At 41.2% G+C, this 23,623-nt stretch overlaps 1 protein-coding gene across 11 annotated transcripts in view; it reads right to left on the bottom strand.

Annotated features, from left to right (window-relative positions):
• Positions 1-907: 907 nt before the first annotated feature.
• Positions 908-23,623, bottom strand: part of LOC111245760 (ATP-binding cassette sub-family G member 5-like) — a 93,914-nt gene continuing 71,198 nt past the window's right edge. For 10 of the 11 annotated variants that reach the window (XM_022794487.2, XM_022794491.2, XM_022794489.2 and 7 more), the window contains 8 exons: positions 22,468-22,602; positions 21,769-21,877; positions 21,329-21,601; positions 20,878-21,054; positions 20,191-20,448; positions 14,766-14,904; positions 8,950-9,135; positions 5,389-6,631 (listed from right to left, as the gene is read on the bottom strand). In XM_022794487.2, the coding sequence (XP_022650222.1) occupies positions 6,274-6,631; positions 8,950-9,135; positions 14,766-14,904; positions 20,191-20,448; positions 20,878-21,054; positions 21,329-21,601; positions 21,769-21,877; positions 22,468-22,602 (1,635 nt within the window). In that variant the 3' untranslated portion in view covers positions 5,389-6,273. Of the gene's footprint in view, positions 1,064-5,388; positions 6,632-8,949; positions 9,136-14,765; positions 14,905-20,190; positions 20,449-20,877; positions 21,055-21,328; positions 21,602-21,768; positions 21,878-22,467; positions 22,603-23,623 lie in introns of those variants that run through there. The other variant, XM_086979235.1, reaches the window with a different exon arrangement.

Genomic DNA, 23,623 nt, shown 5'->3' with positions numbered 1-23,623 from the left:
CGGCGCAAGCAATCGGCTGCGCTTGTTCTCACAATCATGGTGATAAAAGTTGTGAATTTTAAAAGTGCATTATACAATCATAGCTCACGCGAGTACCTACACCGTCTTTGTTTCCTACCCGAATAGTAGAATTTCGCCTTCTTTCTCTCGTGGTAATCTTGTCTGACGTAACTTTGGCCTCTAGCAGGCTCAAACGAATGATCGCTAAACTGGGTATACTTGTTGTGTAGTAACTGTGCCAGGTCCCTTTCCTTGATAATAATTTCGTCCTCGGATGCAGAGTTTTGAAACTTTCGATTATATGCAACTGGGTCCACGACTACCGGCAAACCGTTCAATGTCAAAGACTGTAACAAGACAATGCTATATTAGATATCGTAACGTTGCAGCCAACATACACGCTCTTTCGATAATGACAAAATTCTATGACTTGTTACGTCACTCATTACCGAACGTATTCACAATGTTACACGACCCTACGCGTTCTTGTTACGTCACCTACGCGGTGCCTAAATGGCCTGTAGGGGCCATTTAGCAGATCACTCAATCCCATAAAACTGACTTTGTTATTATTATTTTGATGTGTCGTGTATGCTGTACTCTTTGCAGGGCATCTCTACTAACTTGTCGGCTTAACATAAAGCTTTATGTGTTCTCGTAGATCGCCCTATTACCTTCGCTTCGACATGGCGATGGTGATGATGATGATGATGAAGCAAAACTGTCCTCTGTTTGACATTCGGAGGACCATGCGAAATAAAGGTGGCGTACACGGGCACCGGAGTTGGGGCTCCGGTTGACGTATGATGATGATGAACGATAGGGACAACAGGGGAATGTGGAATAGGAGGAAGGGGCGGCGGGTGATGGGGAAGTGGGCTGTGCAGGAAACCTGTCACGACAGGACGCCTCATCACGGTTAAAACGCTTGGGGTGTACACCGTCGATACACCGGCAGGGGGGATTGCTGGAACGGCATGTACTGGAACAGAGAGAGATACTGTTGGAATTACCGGAGCAATCACAGATGGTGCGCGAATCACGGTTTCAGGTGGATGCGAAGCTGCAAAAATGGAGAAATTAATTGAATAGTAATTGATTATGCTTGCTACTTGGAGCTTCGATATGACAAATATTGAACTTTTTTTCAACTTGATTTCCCTCTATAGAGCGTTAAATAAAAAAAAAAAAAAAAGAACAACAACGTTGTTTAGCTGGCTAATTTGAAAAAAATAATACCAGCGTACCTTACAGGTTACCACTTTGAAGCAAATGTATTTTAGATGAATGTTAGGCAAGTCATTATGCGTCTCTGAAGCGCCGAAACCTGCTAGCTTCGATTTTTCCATGTGCTGATTAAAGATGCAAAAGTATGAGTTATAAGGTGCGCATTTTGTTCAGATTTCACTTATTCAGCACGTATAAAAGGCCGAAAAACGGATCCTCTCTAAAGTAGTTTGTCAAGTCTACGCGAATCATCAGAAAAACGTGTTCGGTCTAAACAAATGCCCTGTTGTTTTGTAAATAAATATGAAGTAAATCGCTCATTATCGATCTTGTCGCCGAGGTCTATTTAGCCTTTTACGCCTAATAGGAATTCCTATTCAATTTGGCATATATGTCATGTATATACTTTCATTATCCATATGGCTCTTCGATAAAGTGAATGAGACCAGCTCCTATTCCTCTCGTACGTAAACACCGTCAACTCGTGGATACGAGACCATTCGGCAAAATCATAGAGGGAAACATCCCTTCTAAAGGCGGAAGTCCACTGTGCGCGCCTAGCTGAAGGTCAATGAGACGTTGCAGCAAAAGGGCACAAATTAAGCATGACCTGGATTTTCAGGCCAGCTCGACATTTTCATCAGTCGAACTTAGAATCTGCTTTATATTTCGGCTCCTTTATGCAGAATAGCGATGACGTTAGTTATTTAACTGATCATACGCTTCTAACGGAAGAATAATAACGTTTCGTAGTTTAATGTTGCCTGATGAGCGCGTGACTTAGCTTTTCAGTTTGCTATGGGAATTTTGCGTCTACTGACGTGATATATTGCAATGAATATGTGTTTTAGTCGAGCCGAAATGTTGTCAGATGAAAAGTCTTCAAAATCTTACTTCAATGGATTGGTACTAACGGCAGTGAAGGAATAGCATTACAGTTGAGATGATCTGCATTTACGAAAATACCTTGTATGGAATAAGGATGCCTTTAGCTAAACGAATCTTAAACAGGTTAGAGGCAGAGAGAAGGAGAAAGCGAACATACAAAGTACAAAATTGTATGATGTTATATTTGAGTACCGTTTCTGTTTACGAACGTCGGTCGTAGCAGCGTCTGAAGCGTTGGCGACGGCAAAGGCCCGATGTATACGTTTTACTAGAACCGTAAAGGGCTTCGATTTTTGAGAGCATCGTCGTTATTCATATACGGTTGCATTGATTGTACTTGAATGTTAATATATTGCAGAGATTTAAGAGGAATACGTTTGCCTACCGGAAGAGAAAGTCTGTCTATTCTACGGTATTTGAGCTTGAAGTAGAACGCGCTATAGACAATGATAGTTCTCTTCCCTAATTGTATGAACGATCTAGCTGATTTGTGCACAATCTTACGGCACGCTAAGTCGGAGGTAACAATGGGCTACGTTTAAAGAACCTAATACGAAGAAATACCAACTTGAAGTAAGTATCTCGAAAGATAAAGATGATAGAGACGTTTTTACCCATTTGAACCTGCCGAACTCCATATAACTCACCGTTTTCAAGGACATCGACATGTGTACGCACGTGATGATGACGATGACTATGGCCATTTCTTCGCACGAGGTTAGGCTGAAACCATTTGTAATTCGCGCCTGCAGAAGCACTCCTTATCGATGCTAATACACAGCTTGCCATCACCAGACAAACTGCCACAACTGCTACAACGGCGTTCGCGACTCGGAGCATTGTCACAGTTGATACCCTAATACGCTGTACATCGAAGGCTTTTTGAACGGACTTCACTCAGCTATCCGCTATGAATGTCCATATCAGTATTTCAAGCTTCCCTAGGAGACGATGAGCCACTCCGTAAGCTATCGAGCAGTTTTAGTTAGCCGCGTACAAGTTCAGCCATAGAAACACATCAAGGTACATCTGCTGTTTGAGTTCGTTAATAACTTCACACTGTAGTTTGCAATATCTGTGAAGGCCCGTTTCCTCTGACTGCGCCCATGATAACAACTCGGACCAGATTGTAAACACCGCAATGTTATTAGGCTTTTGATAGGAATGAGAATTACCGCAACGCCGTTATTATATAACGAACGAAACACAATTCGACGGTGCTGCCCCCAAAAAAAAACGATGCTTACATTACTTCTATCGCTGTCGGCGGCTCCGTAGGTATTCCCAACCGAGAGAGCGAGAGAGAGAGAAAGTGTCTGTTTAGGTTCGCTGCCGAAAGTACGCGGTATCTAATGCTATTTTTGTGTATCGCGAGTTAATTCCTGCCGTTACTGTAGGCCGATAATTTATTTATGTTATATTGTGTAACTGGCAAGATTTAATTTCGGCCATCGTGTTTCAACAGTGTCTGTTCAACTAATGACCGTGCATAAACGGTCGTCGATCTTGAGGAGTACCGCGGATCGTTTCGGTGCTGCCGACTGTCGAAATTCAATTGAGCAATCGTATCTACGACAAAGTAAAGTTGATGATCATATCGTTACAAGAGGATTACTATTTTGTTAGCAGTGATAGCGATGGATATTTGTTGTCGCTTGCTTTCATATTTTTGAAAATGGCGACGGTAGAATAATCGCTTTTCCGCTTCAAAGGCAGATTATTAATTACAACTGTAGTAGCAGCGTAAGTAGGGGCAATAAGAAACGTGCTACTACTGTTGTTTCGGAGGCAATGTCGGGGCGTGCTGGACAAGTCTTGAAGGTATTAAAGCAAGAAACGCAGCTCGTGATAAAAATTGAAACGAAGTTTACTCACTGTCAACTTGAGTAAGGGCATGTAAACGCAAGTGTGATTTCTATCGATAATTGTACATAGTAAAATTATGCGGCATGTTTTAAGGCTACGTTTGGGCAGACAGTATCTGGTCGACCCAATTAAGATCTACTGATATTTTCCTGCTTGAGCCAATGTTTCGGTAGAGTACATATCCGCTGAATGTTTCGTGGCAGCTATAGCTCGCAAGTTGGTTTTCTACCGGTTTACAACACGCACAGAACATGTGAGACTCGAGCGTACCACAAGAGCTCCGACGATTTTCGACCGCTTAGTTTTTTCTACCGCATTTTAAAGCTTATGAGCTATAAAGGCTTTTTACCAGACAAAACTAAGTTGGGACACCAGGCGGGACGGGCTCCCAATGGACGAATGGAGCACTCTAACCTAGGCAATATTCTTCCCGAATACTGAGTGTGCTTCATAGTACTTCAGAGATACGTAACATCAATCAAGCTTATTCATTTAAGATCAAATAAACCAGCACATCGTGTCGCCGCCCCAAGCTAGTCGGCCGGTATCAGCATCGTTGTTTACGCTCTATTCTGTTGTCGCTACTACCGTACACGTCGATCAGCACTGTTAGCCAGAAAAAAGATCCTCCCTCTATATATATACATACATATATACGAACACACTTCGGTTTTCAATCATATGCAAGCCAATTTTATGTTCTTGGCATATCGGTAGAAGTACTCTTTGTGCTCTATGCATAAGGAGTACATACACTAAACGAGTCTGCAATGCATAATTGGATGGAGATGAGCTTTTTAAGCACAGGTGTCATACTTCGCCGGGAGGCGTTCGTTCTGCCCTTGTGCTGAACACAAGCCGTTTATTCAAGTCGTAAGGCTACATCGAGATCCAGTCGTCCAGAGGGAACATCAGGTCGGCTGAAAAAGCTATCCTAAATGCAGTGAAGACTTGTTTATCACAAAGAAAGAGTACAACAGCTTTGGAGTTGGTTTTAAATTCCATTAGCATATAAGTAATATTGTACAGGGAGGGCTATATTGCTACAGGAGAAATTTAATCCACTTGACCAATTCATGGGTATTTGTCCAAAACGAAGCCTCTCGACGCTGTCGAGAGACGTTGTGTGCGGTGCCATGCGCGCATGCGTAGCTTCTTCCAGCTCTTGCCTCTTGACTGCGTGGACCGTGCTTACATTCTCTACTGATTTTTAGTTTGGAACGAAGCTTCGTACTCGCCCTATTGAGCGTGTTAGAGTGAACCGATGCGAACAGGAACACGAACTAAGGATCTATGATAATAGCATCGATGCTGAGAGCTTCGAACCGTTATAATTCACTTATTTAATTCATAAACATTGACTCGTGTGGATTTTTGTGTTTAGTAAGCCGAACGAATAACGATGACTTCAGACGTTGAAAAGTTGAGGATTTATTGCTGCCCGATTCGAAAATTTAACTGTTGCAACAGCATGTATATCTTACCCTCGTTAACATTATAATCACTCACACATGTCGTTCCCCGTGACGAAATCGTGTTGGGCATACTCGGCCTAGCTACGTAAATCTGTCCGGGTAGTGGTGCTAACAGCAGTAGACAGATAGAGCCGTGGAAAGTGCATAGACAGATCTGTAATGTAGACATATTAATTGTTTCTGTCCACCCTTGTATGTCCTTCGTTTTGCAATCCTGTTTGCGGGAACCGTTCGTCTCTGCTGTATACAGTGCTTAGGGGATTTGGCGTATGTGCATTCAATAAATAATTCATCATACTTTTCCCGTACCTTCTCGCTGGTAAACAACTGTATCTGACAACTCTAGCTACATCTCGGCAATAAAAGAAGCAAGGGTAGCAATACATGATAAGGCGAACAGAAAACATGACTTGTAGTAAAAAGGACCAGGTGTAGATTCGGTGAAAGACATATTTCCTAAATGACCGTTGTCCAACTTACATTTAAGTCAGATGTCGCTTGGATATTGTATTTTTCCAAGGGTCACGCTCATGTTATACAGACTGAATTTTTCCATAGTCAGTGAAATATAAATGTGATTTAGTTTCCTGATAGCTTTTTTTTTTTTCTATGAGCAAACATAATATACATAATGCATTGGCGCCAGTGGTTTGTTAATTCTTTCAAGGGAAGAGACAAAACAACCCAGCTATTTAACCTCTACTTCCACCTGCAAATCAAGCCCCGTAATAGTACTCTATTTCGTTACGTTAGTATGAAACGATTATTGTTACTAAGTGTATGCTATTATAAAGCTGCTAAGCATTCACAATATACTTTAGTCCCTAAACTTAATCTTCACGGACGCCGGAAGCGGAATAATATGGAGGATCACATTGACGAGATACATCGCACCGATGAAGCCGAAAGACAGGCCAAAGTTGAGCCAGTATTGCAGGTCGACGTGCAGGGTACCACGGCCTGTGCGGTATTTCTGCGAGATGAAATGCGACCCGCTCACGAAATAACAACGGCCAGGCTCCACATTGGGTCCACAGGAGGTTCCGTTAATAGACGGAGCGTAATCGAGTGAAGCGTAGTTTTCGAACTCGTTCTGGTAAAGGAAAGCTCCGGCGTAACGATGCATTACTCCATAGCTGGCATAATAGGCCCAATCAGGCATTACAACCAGCGACCTATTGAACAAAAGCAAATCAACCCTTTAACTATGAATTATTGAAAATAGATTAAGACAAGCTTTTCTAATGCAAATAAGATAGGAAACAGTGCCGCCGAGCAGTACATTCCTACTGTTGCCACACAGAGTTAGCCAATATTTGAAGTTAAATTGTTTGTCATAGGCTGTTCATCGTTTCTTTGCACTTTTCTTATTACTTTATTTTATTTTATTATTACTTTAAGCCCAGTATCTGTAGATGCTGAAATTTTGTGACAAAATGACTCCTCTTTCAAGGACAGCTTGTGCAACGTGTGTCAAAAAAACTGACCTCTTTTCAGTCGTGTTCCAACTTAGCAAACATGAACCGATGGATTATACCAATTACGCTAACAAAGCCGCAATAGAAGGCTCCCTTTAGCGTTTAAAGCGAATTAAAAACTTGGGCTTCTCAAATATGGTCCAATACATCATCCTCGTAGCACGATGGCAGTTCTTCGATGATTTTACATGTCATCTTCGACTATGTCGATGGTGGCCATAAATTTCGGCGCAGCCAGAGGCTTGTGTAAGAAGAGATCTGACTTTAGTGGTAAACGCGCGCGCCGAGAGGCTCACGTGTCAGCACAGGCTCTTTTGATATAAGTGCACGCTCACTGATGCATCCAGCGTATGTGTCCATATATACGAGAACGATGAAGGTACCCCATAAGCGGCCTTGTAGCAAGGACGAGCGGTTTGAATTTAATCAATGAACGACATACATAGTGTAATAGTAGCACGAATAGAATCGACTGAAACACCTAAAAGCACATTGTGGTGACGGGAAGGGCAAATAAGGCTCGAATATGAAACTTCTTTTCGCTGCGAAACTTGATACATAATTTTTACACGGCGGCCGTCTCAGGTTAGTAAACAACGTACGGCACAACCATGAACGGGCAGACGTTTGCACCTAGCCAGTAAAACATATTGACGAAATAGTACCCTCTACTTGCACGACAGGAGGTATCGCAGATCAGGTATCAACACAGGATGAAAAACGGGTACGTTTCTTTTACCTGGTTTTTTCTTTAACAGACATTTTCACAAACGAGGCTACTGCAGACCATTATCCTCAAAAGCTACCACTAATAGTCACTTGTAGCTATTGTATCTCTAATGATTACAACTGCCACGTGCCAGTTTACCTATCTTAAACTGAAGAAAGTGTAATGAAGACCGAGTAAAAATTGGTTCCATTGAACGTCGAATTACTCGAATGACGCCAGCTTAGGTATATTCTATTCTGTGTTTTGATTTTGAATGGTCCATTTATGACTTGGAAACCTACTCGTACATACGCATGCCTTTTAGCTATTGTCCATGGGCCAGATACATGAGTACAGGAAACAAAGTCCGGCGCTCAGTTATCCCTTTCCTTAACATGTTACCGCGCCTACAACTGATTCATAAATGATTCCCTCCATTTCATCCATATTTTCGCGCGTCTCACTCTTACATAAGCTGCCACTTTATATATATATAATAAAGTTTTTTTCATTGAATGTCGTGGACCCACAACGTTAGATACGCAGTATTATTATGTGTCACTAGCCGAATTGCCTTTTATACATCTTATATTAATACACCTTTTTACAAATACATGTTATTTACTGGACGAACAATGTTGATTAATTGTGATAATTACTCTATTATAAATGCGATATATAATATGAATAATACGGGCAGCAAATCCTTGTTGTCATTATCCGTCGGAAAATACAGTATCACGTCCGATCTATAGCCCTGAAGAATAACAGTTACATTAAATAAGAGCAATCAGAACACCCAGTTTATCCTTTGCGAATGAATGAAGTTTCCACCTGATCCCTACGACCCAGTTTGGCAGGCAAATGTCAACGAATTTTGGCAGCCTTTTCAGACCTGCCCGTTCGCTCTGTTCCAACGCCTTGAATGCATGAGGGGGTCAGCCCTACATTTTTGTCCAAGGGCATTCTCCTCTGCTCATTGACCGTTAACCACAGAGAGGACATCGAGCTATTCTAGTAAATAAAATAGGGTTTCTTAGGTTAAATATTGCTACTGATCAGCCTTGACAGCGTCTTTCGCGTATTATTGGCATTATTTGAATCTAAAATAATTAACCGGCGTTTTACAGTTTTAGAAAAATTCTCGCTTTCTAACGCAGGGTAAAGTGTTTGGCTTCCTTTCTTGAACGAAACTAGTATGACACATGCAACTTAATTGAGGCAGATAGAGTACTGCAAAAATCTTGTTTGGCAGTCAGTTCTGCGAAGTATATATATATATATATACATAGAGATGGCAACTTACTTGACTCCTCCCGACGCAAGAGTGATGTAGATGGCCAGGAAATAGATAGAAGTAACGCAGGCGGTATATGATGAGCGAATGACCATCATTAGCGCTACAGTCTGCTGCTCAGCAAAGGCGTAGCAGCACCAGAGAATCGCGCAGAAAGGTGCCCACCGTTCCCATTGCGGACGCAGCTCCGACGCTCTGTATGGACAGAAGGATAAAATAACGAATCGATTTACAATAGTTGAATGTAAACGTACTCATATAAATACCCACCGTGCACGTTGACAACGATGAGTAAATATATACAATTTTTCAATACCTTAAATAAAAACAAGAGTATGTTGCACTGCAGAATAATCTATCAACCCGATAATAGCAAGATTAAAAGCTAACTTCAGGTATCCCGTCTTCATTTTTCAACCAAAACAATTTGACCTCATCATGATCACGGTCTGAAAATGGCTAATAGCCTACATATCAAATCAACGTATATTTTCATGCACTCAAGATATACGATGTATATTTTACTTAATTTTTGCGTAGAGCTCAACAGATGGCTTGATTTTTTTTTAATTTTCACCTCTCCAACAACGTCGCGCCAACCTGTTTTCAATGAAGTGTCGTAGCTACCGTTTTACCACCTATGGAACACCTAGATTAGGAGGAGTTTACTTGTTAGGTATACTACACACAACGGCCTAATAAACTCCATGTTTACGTCTACCCGACAATGTTAAAGGGTGCATAGTAAATAAAGTACGTTGTGCAGTGGTGCAGGACTAGGCAAAGCCGCCATCGGATTCTCTGAAAACCCACGACGTTAGGGTCAGTTAGGCCGGACGATGACTTCAGCCACTATATAACTGCCCAGCTATAATTCCCACTGTGCTCCTTCTGCCTAAGCAATTAAAGTGTCTGTGCTAACAGAAGACGAAAACGACTTCGCAAGTCTTCATAGATGTAAATGCCTCCTTGAGAGGCAAGATGAAAAGGCAGGTCGAAACAGCGGCCTACCAAGATGATTCGATGACAATCATCACTTCGGACTTCGACTGCTAACTAACCAACATTTCCAAAAGCGTCATGAAGGCACCAATATTTAGTTCGATCAGTTTGTGAACCCCATGTCCAAAGTATCTTCTCTTGCATATTTTCTTACCGTACGTACAAACAAATATAGGCATGCAAACGCGTACACACAGGCGTACACACACATAAGGTGCTTGTTCGCGGAGGATCGTGGAGTCTTTGCGTGATACAGGCACCCTCCACCTATACGTCTGCGAAACGTCAGCGATCATAATGGACGGTTAGCTCTTACAGCGAACGGGTGTAAGACCCGTTAATTTTAATGGTTTTCGAACAGCAACAAAGTTTCAACTAATTAATAACGCAGAAAAACAGTTAGTCAAGAGGACAGTTTTATTCTTTGAAGCTCCATGCCTTAGACGCAATTATGTAGCCTTTACTAATTCCCGATAGATTTGTTGTAAGTACTAACATGACTCGTATAGAGCACTCTTTTTTTGTTCCCATACTATGAAAATCTTTAAATTTCAAAGCTAGTAATACTGTAGTCCTTGACTAGTTGTGATGTTTCAGCTAAAATTGATTAAGTTATGAATAAGTTTCAAGGCTCAAGTTTCCTTAGAGAATATTGCTTTTTTGTGCAAATGCATAGGGCTACAGCTACACTTCATTCCCGGCGAGCGTTTCTCCTCCGGCGAGAGCCAACTAGCAAATACGCATGAAGGATCAGTAGGACACTTTCATTCCTTGGCATTCATTCGGCGCGATGCACGGCTGCTGTCTTGTTTTACATTGATGATGATGATGATGATGATGATGATGATGACGCTGGTGATGACAATGCCAGCAGACCCTGTTGACAATGGCGCGTCTCCCTGAGCCTTAACAGGCATCTTCATTTCTCTTCGTTTTGCTTGCACTTTCCCTCATTTCGCCCCCTTTAAAACCCATGACGTTCCACATCATCTATTCCCTTCATGGCTGTGCCGACCGTGTGCCCTTTTGAACATCGTTTGTCTTGTTGACAGCTCGTTTGCGGCTTCCCTAACAGCAACAGTTCCAGTTCGTGCGTTACTATGTAGACGTGTCTGTGAACTGCACGCTTCCACGTTTACTCACTGAGATCAAGGAAAAAAGAGAGAAAAAGTGCGGGTAAAATAGTGCGAAGGCTTGTCAGCTCTCAATAGCAAGCGGCTGGCAGTGTCTAGTGCTATTAGCACGAATCACCGTAAGGCTAAAACACACACTAGCTAAGCCAGAAGGAGTTCAGCAATCCTGTCTTAACATCGGTTCGCCATCTGCTCCGAGGCCAGGGGGAAAAGGCAGACTAGACTCTACAATAACAACAACAACGGACGCGGATCTACGACAGGACTCGACTCACAGCAAAGCCACAAAAATCATAGCAAAACAGGAGAACCCATGGGGTAAGCAGGTTGCTTCCTTCAGGTGCTTCCCCAGTGGTAGATTCCGACGTGTCGTCATACTACGCAGACTTACAACGGCTCAATGTGTAGTTAATAGACAGAAAGAAGACTATAAACTGTCACGATGAATTATGGAAGGAGTTCGCCTGTCGAAGGGGGGCGAGGCGACGGGTGTGGAAGCGATGCGAATTTGTCGCAGATGGGAACTAACAAAGGTACACGGCGATAGAGGGGTAATAGTTAGGGAAAGAAAAAGGAAAGTTGAAGCAGACGCGAACAACAAAGTAATGGCGTTGACAAAGTAATAGCGATCACGCTCTGTTACGCTTTGGCATAGCGTAACCTACAAGTTTTCAGCTCTTTCTACTCCAGCGTATAATATTCCTTAAGGGAACAATAATATTTTGACAATAGTGACGACGCTGGAGAGGATAGTAGGATACAACAACTGCTATTACTATGTTGGCTACGGTGAATCGGAATACAATCATATCTTTTGTATGCCATACTCCTGTATGCTGCTGATGAGAAGGCATCAATGAAGCTCAACATGCCGCCAAAAGGAAAGCTTAAAAATATAGTGACACCCATAATGCGCTGTGAATCTTCTGAGTTAGCAGCTTTAGCAGGCTGGCTGAAATAAGAGCTCGATGTAACGTTGGTTTAATAGGCTTGGATATTGCGGACATATCTATACATCGAAAATGAAATTCAAGTGTTTTGTGTATATTTTTTATGACAAATAAGTAAGCGCCTTCAAACGGTCAGCTTCAAAAGAATCTTGTGCAGTCATTTCGAGCAAAATAATCTAACAAAGCCAATTATTAAAAAGATTATTTACCTAAATAGAAATGGACCCGGACTTCATATCGTTAAGAATGCTTCAAACGATATGAAGTACAACAAAAAGTCTGTACCATCCTGTCGTTAACAATTGCTCGTTGTAACATTTTGCATATACATACACATGCAACTTTTTGGCATTGTATACATATAAACTTAACGTGGATATTTCTTATGCCCTGTAATATAATTGAGTTACTATAACTTCGCATAAAAACCTTATACTTTGTATCTCCGAAAGCATGTGGGCATATTGAATTCGGGCTACTGCAAAGCACTTAAAAAAATGTTTTTTGCTGCCACAATTCAAATATAGCAATAATAATTTGAATGGTGTTCCAATAATTCAAAAATTCCAACTTTCAGCTACCGCTTACATTGGTCCAATAAAGGTTACTACATCGCGAGGCGTTTTTAAACTGAGTAACTGGCAGGCGGGACGACCTCACGGTAGACTCAATCGTTGGAGATTTACTAGGGTCCTCGTCCACGATTTCGAATACATATAGCACTACATGCACATTCTACGCAACCCAGTTTTAACCACCACTACTGCGGAGTGAACGGTCGACTCGCAACGAAACATACAAGGATTCGGCCTACTGAACAGCAAGAATGTTGACGAGTGGGCAAAGCGAAGGTATCGCTGGCTGACAATAACGGCCACGATACTCACCTTTTTTTCTTCATAACCGTTGTTGTCCGCTATGTCCGTCCAAGAGACAGCATCATCGATTGAAGGTAACAACATCTTTCCATGTGGTGAATCGAGACGTTCCTACTTCGTCTCTCGAAAATCTCACCTGGCCAGACTGATATATGTGGTAAGACACTTTTTCTGCATGACAGCGGAAAACTCATCAGAGTTTTATCACATCCCCATAGCAGTAAGGGTGCATAAGCAAGAACTCCGAGGTCTCGTCAGCTTTCTCTGCCAGAGTGTCTCAATAACGCTTCCCTCGTTTTTTTTAGCCCATTCAACTTTTGCTAATAGCCAAGGAAGTTACAGTACATAGGTTAGCCGATTTTGACGTTCACACATGAGCACTGGACGGAATGCCTATGGTACGGGGCGATTTAGCAGTGAAGGCGCTGATCCCATAGCAGCATGCTGTGTACCCTTCAAAGATGTCTATGGGAAATGCGTTTAGGCAAATTTTAACCACAGCAAAAAAAGCATGATTTAGGAAAACAGCTTCCCGAAGTAGACATGTATGCCGCCCCATCGCTGACTTCGCCTTATGATATACCAGGTTTGTGCTGGGATAAACATAGCATCTCTATAAAATCATCAGAAGGCTCTTTACTCGCACAAAACGTAATTTCAACTGGATCCGCAACGAATACCTAAAACAGCCATTGCATCTGACGCCCTATTACGAGAACGGCGCTCTTTACTTTATGTTGGGTATGCTTGTTACAGTGGTCACTCTCTCCGCACTTGCTGAGACAAGCATCCCATGGCACTTTTTCGGGTTTTCCTTTGGAACACCCTGTAGGAGAATAAAGTAACCGTAAATGACAAAGTTCCCGAATTCAGACCCCTCAGTCAAGCTAGCGGAGACACCCAGAACTCTACTTCGTGTTGGCCAATGTTCGACCTGAGATAATAGATGTGTTGCTAAATGGGACACCCTTTACTTCTCTACAGTATTTATCTGACACTGTACAACACTTGTCTTGTCAGGTTCCGGCATCACTCAGTACTTTTGCATATCCTGTCGGGTGCAAAGTGGAAACCGAAATAATCGTATTATATCTTTTCGGCGTCGCTATTTTCCGGCCACCCTTCCGCTAACTTATAAATGCGTAAAGGAACAATACGGCAAACCTGACGTTGTAATAAGGCATGCTATCTAGTGCTATCACCGTCTCTTTTATAGAAGGTCCGCGTGTTGACTATGGGCAGCACATAAATCAGGGGGATTTCTATACTGCCTACCGGGCCAACTAGTGTTGCGGGATGTTGTCATTGTGTAAACTGTTTCTCAGTGTTGCTATGCTATTTCCTAGAAATTACGTTACCGACAGTTGAGAAAGTACCATATGCCTCTAAACGTCTCTGGCTGTACGCGCAATTTTGCCCGACAAAAGTGCAAACAAATAATGAGGATCATTTTTATCTACATAAAAGTAAGGAAGCTAGTGTGGCGTGGCCTATCGTAGTCAATGATGTATTCTCAACGAAAAGGTACGCTAATTGTCCAAATTCGAAAAAAAACAAAAAAAAGTATATTTCCATTAAAAAAAAAAATCAGTTACATCCGCACATATAATATAACAAAGTAGAATACTTATGGAAGTATACAGAAAAAGTTACAAACTGAACCACTACTGCTACGAAGATAGCGTTCAACCCAAGAATAAGTCTGATTAATTTATTCAATATGCGAAATTATGCTATACAACAAACATGTTATTGTGTACTCATTTTTTCATATTGTGAAAAGATTTTGTGTTTATAGAAAACAACTGTTTTTTGTGCGGAATTGAAAATTGAGATTAGATCTAACTGTGTCTATGGCTTACCCATAGATGATTGAAGCGGCTGCAAATACTGAAAAGATCGACATTGGCATGGAGAACAGCGCGTGCGTGAATACGAACAACGGCCCTCGATATTTGCCCTCTCGACTCTCCTGGTAGTAGCGAGTGCGATGTGGAGCATCTACGAATTCAAAGGAGTTTTATAGACATTTATAGTAAGAGTATAGCACGTGCTTACTTAGAGCTTATGGTAGATAACTAAATTAAAAGTCATTTTATGTTAAGTCAAGGACTCGAAGGGCTTAATGACATGTATTATTTTTCTTTTGAAAAGATCTGCATCTTCTATTGGCCGAAAGCGTCTTCCACACGATCGGATTTCCTTGGCACAAAGGTTAGAATTTTTCAGCTTTTTATCCACTGACAGAGTCAGGAAAAACCTAAGGAAAACAACGGTTGCATCTGTTCTGTTATAATCAGTATGATCCCGCAGAGCAAACTCTGCTCGCGTTGTATTGCCTAAACTAAAGGCCACCGGTTCAGTCACAAAGAACTATCAGGCCACTTTAAAAAAGTGCCAGCCTTAGGGCGTACGTATTCTTAAGATGACATCGACCGCCAGCCCTTAGCAGGAGTAAGGTGAGCCACTTCTCTCCTAGGCCTAACATTTGATTCACATATCAGCGCACATCGAGTTGGGCAGGAAACCACCATCGCAGCCGTCCACACCTCAGTCACACATGAGCATCTTCGACCACTTTACGCTCCTCCTTTTTACCCCTTTGCGTCATTTTGACTTATATATACATATATTGGCTTTTCCAGAGTGATCGAATCTGGCCGATAACGGAAATGTTTCTAGAAATTGTCGAACCAGTTGGAAAGGGAAGAGGAAAAGAAAGAAACTGGGACAAAGTTAGCAGAAAATTTAGAAACGAAAGAAAACCATAACAGAAGATAACACGAAACAACTAGAAAACAAGAAGAGCAAATATGCAGATGCACAATAGCACGCGCACAGACGAGTGCACGCAGCAAACATATGTAGATGGATTATCATATGCGAGCATAAACAGGACCATGCCGACACATTATCAGAGATACAGCATTTTTCCAAAATGCGACCACGCATCCATCATGTACTTTCGGATGAGAATAGCTTTGAGGCATGCGTTGTACTGTGTCCTTATGGGAGCGCGTGTGTGTGTCAATGTTTTTATTGTTACGGCCACTACCGTTGTAGAGAAGCTGTATGGTAGAGAAATATAGTGATAATGATGCTATGATCGTATTTTATTGTATCTGTACTACGAATAGGAGAGTCTCAGCTCCAAGCTTCCCCTGAAAGGACAACGCCCGTCCTTGCTAAGGTCCCGCTTTTGCCTTTCTGCAGAACTGCGAATGGATTCGGCAAACACGATAAGAGGGAAAATGAGACAATAATGAACAGCTGTAACGGCGAAGCGAACAGGAACGAAAATGTCAACTATCGGCGAGATCAAACGAGCAGATATGAGGAGCAGGTAGGAAACATGTAGTTCTGCTATCCCTGAGTAAGCAATTTTCTAGCGCGTAGAAGCTGGAAGAAATTAGCAAACGTAACTAATCTGTGAGAGCTTCTTGTGGATATTAGCGTTTGTATTTCTACTGACGAAACTTCTATGAAAATTACCGGCGGCGGAGACAATAAAGCATGTGGTTGTAATGCTATGTAAAACAAGCTTCACATATAATGCTTGGACGTATAATCTTCTTAAAGCGGAGGAAATTTCTATCTAAATACATTGGCTACCTTTTGGTTCGCTATTCTGTCCTCATACTTTTTGCTATATGAGCGACACGCCTGGATTTCCAGCAAATCGAACCTCTTCTTGAGGCCCTCGCGAGTACTTTACTATTGGCAGTTTGTTTTATACGTAGAAGACAACAAGGTTGTATGAATCATTTTTTCTTTCTACAAAGGAAACGTTGATTTAGAGCTTCGGAAGGACAAAGCTATATTCGTAAACATTTGTTAAACATATTGTCGAAAACAGCCGGTACCACGGAAAAAATATATCAATATATTTATCAAGAATTCGGCGTTTTTAATTTTATTCAGTGTTTCTAGTTATTTTTTTATGTGAATAAGTCTTCGGAATCACTTCTTTTTAGATAGGGCATCAAGAACTTTATTTGTCTAGGGTTTCTTTAATAGACCTATGGAATAGCATGGCAACCATACAGGCACGACTATTACCCTTCGTAGCAGTACCTCGTTTGTCGTACGATTAATATCTGGTAGGTTTTGTTTTTTGCAAAAGCTGAGATTTGAACCAGCGTGTTACCGGGCCTTTTAGTTCATCGAAGCGCACTTATAGTGATGCGGATTAGCCATCCGGACGATGCATCTGTGCGCTGGTTGACGATTCATTCATTTTCGAGAAAGTATTAGTTGTAACGTCTACGGAAAAAAACGTCAATCACTCAACGAGACTAAAAACAGCGTGATATTCTTCTTAGAGCAAGTTGTGATGATAATACGGTGTTTCATACTAGTTTACAGCCAAATTCGACAGGTAAAAATTGTGATTTATTTACTATATGTGAATCCACATGCAGTTCTATTATGTAACCGCAAGTTGAATTTTAAATACTCCAGCTACTAACACATCCACAAGTTATATTTTGTCTAGGAAATTAGAAAGAGCAGTAAAAACCACTCTTCCAAACCAACTTAACCATAATGAAGCCCGTATAACTATCATTTTTAATGGTATAAATAATTATCTATCATGCATTCTATTTAGGATCATGCTTGGATGTCAACAATGTCGCTTCATCTCATACCAATAAGGTCATCAAATTTTTTTCTAGGGACTCTACGTGTCACATTTCGACGACGACAATGATATAGGGTACAACGAGTACGAAAAGACGATGTGTTCGTTTAACTTGACATATATACACATATACGAACCCCTGCTAAGCTGACTGCTATTCTGAGGCCCCTTAGTTCTTTCAGTTTTTTTTTTTTTGTAGAATAGACCTTTACCTCACCGTGACCCAGAAGGTCCCCGGGTAACCATGCAATATAACTCAATGCAATGACTTTTATAAAATGTAATTTTACGCTCACTTTGCTTTTGCGAATATAGCTTTGGGTCCGGCGACACTGTGATATAGAAAAAAAAAGATGGTTACTTTGTTCCATTTATTATTTAAATAATTTCCGCATTTTTCTTCAACATTTTGTCTAAAGAAAACCCTGAATCCCTAATCAAACCAAATTACTGACTCGTATACATCTCAAACGTTCTGGAAGTTCTATAGTAATAAAACGGAAGATCAAAGCTCCCCTGTTAGAAGAACAAAGTGGATGGTATAACCCTTGTCCTTTATGAACCCACCTTCTATATTTGTAGTAGAAAAATGTTTTCCTCGTCATCGGTGACTATGTCACACTTCGCAGTAAGGTTAAACCTAAACCTCAAAATATATATAATGTAAGCTAATAGCCAAAACGCAGTTCATTTAAAAAATGAGTCAACTTCTTGGCTAAAAAGTGTTGTACGTAACCACTTAATAAAACTAATTCTCTGCACATTAACATATTCAATTTTCAATTCAAGCTTTCGGAACATATTCAATCATCACAATTAGACATGGTTGCTTATGCGCAGTTATTTAGGAGACACCATATTATCCATCAGTGCCTCATTTCCCTTCTACTTTTTTGAGCGATACTTACCAATAATATATATGTATGTATGTATGTATGTATGTATATAAACACGATCTATCTATGGATGTATCACTCTAGTTAAAAACTTATATTGTTGCAATAAACACCCTTCATTTGTCTTTGCATGGTGCCCTAGCTGTGTAATGTGCATGCGGTCTTCTCCACTATAGATGCTACACAAAGTGTGCATAATTACAAAACTTTACCGCAGCCATTGCTACTGTCCGTGTCCCGATATGGATGGTCGAATGACCACGCGTCCTATCAATGCGTTTGTGAAAGCACGTGCTGCCTTTGACGTGGCCCGAGAATAGGCAAAGTGTTGTTTCGCGCTGCCACGACCCATTTCTTATTGCACCTTTTACTTCTTCACACACCGAGGAGCGGGGGATCACGCCGGGTATGCGACTACAGCGAATCTGCGACCTCGGACCTGGAGTTAGCGTTAGAACTCGCTTTTTTTACTTCGATAATTTTTTTTTCCTAAAGTATAGTGCTTCTATGTATCGGTGCCTGTGTTTCACACACGCACGCATATTGAGCTTTCGTAATACGGTTTCGCAGAGAATAACCAAGACGAAGATAAGGTACAAGGCTTCAACGGCTGCTAGCTCGCAGCGAAGACAACGCCGCGCTGTTGCGGAGTCTTTCTAGAGTTCTGCTAGCTCGTCAATGGGTCGCGGGTAATTTACGAGATCATTTTTCGTTCTTTTTCTTCACCTCACTCATTCGGGCTAGTTCGAGAAGAAGACCAATATGTTCATCTTTGGGGAGGTGACTTTCTATATTGGTGACTGATTGAATTAGCGGCAAAGACTAGCGGCAGACGAGAATTCTGCGGCTTGTTCAAAGGATGCTCTACCTCTCCGAGTCGACGCTAGTGTTCAATTCGTAGTAGCTGGATTCGAGTCTTTAAGATGTACTGAATTTGTTGAACCAGGACCGCGCTAGGAACAAGTCCTGGAAGAGGAACATGCACGAAACGCGACAAGAACAACTCGCTAATGAAGGTCAAAAGCCGATTGCAGGTCGCCCTTGTTTCAGAGCACTGTAAGCACCTTTGCGGCTGTCACCGTCAGAAAAGCTGATATCACAGTTGTAGCCGAGCAGCGACAATTTAGATACACAATGGCGAAAATTTACAGTGCAACTAGGTGCATTTGTATATTGTCGCATGGCGCTCTCGTTGAAGAGATTAACTTGATATGAGACGGGCTGAAAGAAAGAGTTTCGATTGGGAAAGAGAGGCACATTTTAAAGATTCGAAGGAATGATAAATACAATTGCAAAAAAAATGCACTAAAAAGAAGATAGATATACAACAGACTTCGATTTCTACTGACACCGTCACCAAGCGCAACAAAAAGACTCCATAATCCGTTCGACTTCATTCAGTCTATATGGCCAGCCAGTTAACGACAGAAGGTGCCTCTTCTCGGGGTTTGCTCATGGGAACGTTTTCCTAGACCCGTCTAAATATTCGGATTGTTCAGCCCTGTCGCTCGATAGAAACTTCTTCAAAGGCAGATATGGCCGTGTCAGTATACCACCTGTGTTTTGGAAAAAAAATGCTTCCAATAATGAAAACAATGGAAACTACAGAAGAGAGGCCTCACATGCAGGTTCTATGAAACTGTGCGTATCTATACCAGCTAAAAGCATTTAAACTGTACTTAGGAACCTTTACGGATAGATATTTACTTTAACGCGCTATGTAATACGCAAAAGTTAGTGTATGCTTACAGGTGATAGCGGTGATGGCAGCTGAGAGGAAGCTGGTGGCTGTAATTGCGCTTAGAATGAGACCGTTTCGAGTGAAAAAGCTCTGCTGTGAGTCCCGTAGCGGATGGAAAAAGCAGAGCATGAACGCGAAAAAGGCAGGAAGCACCAAAGTTCGAAATCCGAGGTCACGGATGGCGCGCCAGTTGAAGTTAAATGATGACGCCATAAAACGGCCGTACAAGGCTGCGAATACCTGCACTGAAGATGGCTGGCCATATGCTATTTTAGGGATATTTAGTGACAGACATAAATACAATAAAGCAAAAAACATCGATTAAAGGTTATCATTAGAGCCTAGTATAGATAAAAATTCAAGTACTATAGTAAACGTTAACTAAACGCTACAAAGAATATCTATGAAAAGGTTTTATTTGCTCATCTTCTTAAAGCCAAATCGAAAATGATAGATAATTAAATGCAAAATTATATTTCAGTAATTCACGGGAAGCTCCATTATTGTATACTTTTAATAATAATTTTTTGCACACCCGTATTTTATCATAGGTTTGTTTTCTGCACTATTGTACTAAGAGCAAAAGAAAATCGGCGTAGTTCTACGAATCAATTTAATGGGAAAAACTATAACAGTAAGCATAAGTGATGCTGAACATGGAACAGTGCCGATGAATACGGATTATTTAGACTAACCCGTTAACGGTAACTTGTAGTCCGACGGTGGCGGTGGTGTGGCATCGGATATGGCCCCGGAGGCTATTTTGCGGTACCGTGCCCCCTCGATACGAAACTTTTCTACAAGGCTTTGAATTTGTGAAGAAGACTCGAGGAATCGTTCGCGGGTTCTCCGGTCGACAGTCGATAAACACACTGCGAAAGTTATAAAAGTCCACATGCCAACAGTGCTTTTCCAAACAATAAGTCACTAAGTAAGTTCCAAACAAAACAATTAGTAGATAGGGCTGAACCTTATTTATGCATTGTACTTCTAGCTTAGGTATACAGCAAGGTACCTATTGATGTCGTTATCTGTAATAACTGACATAAGCCAGTTTAGCTTTGGTGTTACTCAGTACTGCCTTATTGCTAGCAGATAGCATGTCACCAAAAAAAAAATGAATGCCCAGTTTTGCTCAACACTTACAGTAATACATAAGGGGATTTTCCATCTCTGGACAGGGAAATCCGACATTGCGGAAATAGTCGAGCATATGTCGAGTACTTCCAGTGTAGACCAGTTCGCCGAGGCACAAATAAGTTACCCGATCGAGAAAGGGGAAAATGTCAGACCGCGGCTTTGACAGCGACATCAGCACGATACGGTTGTACTTTTTAGCGTGGTTGGCTAAAATTGATACTACGAAGTAGGTGTTTAACGGGTCCAGGTCCGCTGTTGGCTCATCAAGAATCACCAGAACTGCGAAATGATAAAAATCAGTGATCTAGTTAGGTTTCAGTAGACGAGTTGGCCAGATATTAGAACATAGAAATTCGCCTAGGTTGTTTCAAAAGTATGATACTCGCAGCACTGTCAGTAACTGCGAGGAGGTGCTGATACAAGTGAGTACTACCCGAGAGGCATACCCGGATCTCTGACCAGCTCAAGCCCTATTGCAAGCCTTCTCTGCTCGTTGATGGATAGTGTAGACACCTCACGGTCTGCGACGCCATTCAATGCAAGATCGGCCATAACCTGCGGTTCAAGCAGTAACTCTAGTCAATTTAACTTACACAGCCTTAAGCTCAATTTAAATTACTGTGAAAGTCTACGAGTGAATAAATTTTTTGAACCCTTATAAAAGTAGTATTCAATGGATCATTACATCAGACAAGCTAATCCGAAAACTTGCGCAAAACACTAGAAATCTTATCTTGGGGCTAGATAAAATTGGACAAAAAATAGTTTGGATAAAACATAACGCGACCATTGTCCAAAAAAGAAAACATCTACTGTTAGTAGCAATAGAAACTTAATCAAAACTGCTTTCTTATCGCGTTAAGGGTGGTGTTAGAACTGTGTTTGGTGTCATCAGTTTGGGCATCTATTGAGAAGTATTATTATAATAATACGCTCCTTTTCGGAGATCAAATAATCTTTAGAGAGGAGTTTTATTTGTAATTATATTATGTATCTTGGCGAAAAAAGTAAGCAAGGTTCGTTTACCCTTATTTTACTTACTAATTAATATGTTTATTTTGCATTATTGAATCATCGAATTAAATTGTTTGCTGCCAACAATGACAATTGACCGCTTAGACATAGAAAAAAGAAGATTTCAGCACCTGTTTAACCCGGGCCTTCTTTACCGATGCGGGCACTTTCGATCCGACCGTCAGCTGGGCGCCTACGTCAAGACTTTGTCGTACAGTGAGGCCAGGCACGAGGTTAACCCGACGAGGTACGTAACCACACTGCTCCTGTAATTTTCCAATCAATTAAGAGTACAATAGGATCAAGATGATAGTACACCTTATTAAAATTCACCGCAGTGGACTTCTATTTTACGAGATATATTGTGCAGAGTCGACCTCACTCCTGTCCTTTCGTCTATTCTATATTGACTTCTAACTATGCCATTAGGCTTCACGAAGTCGTATACACGATGAGGAAAATGTTTCCACACATTTGATCCATACGGTAATTCGGCTGATAACAGCGTATTTTATTATTAAAGAAATATTTAGATTTTTCGCTCTTTAAAATTCTATTTTTGTTGCGTGATAAATGTAATTCTTAATAGGAATGTCCGATCTAAATATCTAACTCTGCTAGATCGGTGTAGACTCTCATGACTCTTCAGTAGAGGTAGTCTTTAAAATGGTCGATCGCCTTCAACCCTCGATATTTGATTAGGTGTTCGTAAGCCAGGTAAAGAGTTACCATTTGTTGTCACGTAATTTATCTAGCGCTTCTGTTATACATTGCAATTTTCGGGGAACAGTTTGAAAGAACTGATTTCGCATCGGATCGCATGGAGGTCGTTGTGACTCTGAAGTATTTGTTTAAAGCCAACCGAAGAGGCAAGAAACGAAAGTAAGATATTATCGCTCAACTTAACCTTAACCTTGAGTAAACTTAACCTTAATTTCTTCATAAAATATGCTAGCAGATCATGTTGGCCATTCTAGTAAACGATTTATTACATTTTCGGATGTAATTCTTCTTTTTGGATCTGTAAACCGCTGTTATGAAAAATGGCGGCATGGGGGTGACTTTTTATGTATCTTTAATGGCAAACATAATCTCGAACGCTATTCCGCCTGGTGGAGCAAATTCAGCGAAATCTTGCAAACTCAGACTTACCATCTTTAGATTATAGGGGTTCGTTTGATTTATCTAGGAGTCATACGGGTCCTACACGTTGGGCTCACAAGCTATTCAATTGATTTTCAATTCAAATAAAACTTTATTAAAGGGTAAAAATATTAGAAACTAGCG

The sequence above is a fragment of the Varroa destructor genome, unplaced genomic scaffold, assembly GCF_002443255.2.
Source record: "Varroa destructor unplaced genomic scaffold, Vdes_3.0 BEIS01000002.1, whole genome shotgun sequence".
NCBI lineage: Eukaryota > Metazoa > Arthropoda > Arachnida > Mesostigmata > Varroidae > Varroa > Varroa destructor.
The sequence above is the reverse complement of the archived record's forward strand: the minus strand, read 5'-3'. Positions and strand labels throughout refer to the sequence as shown.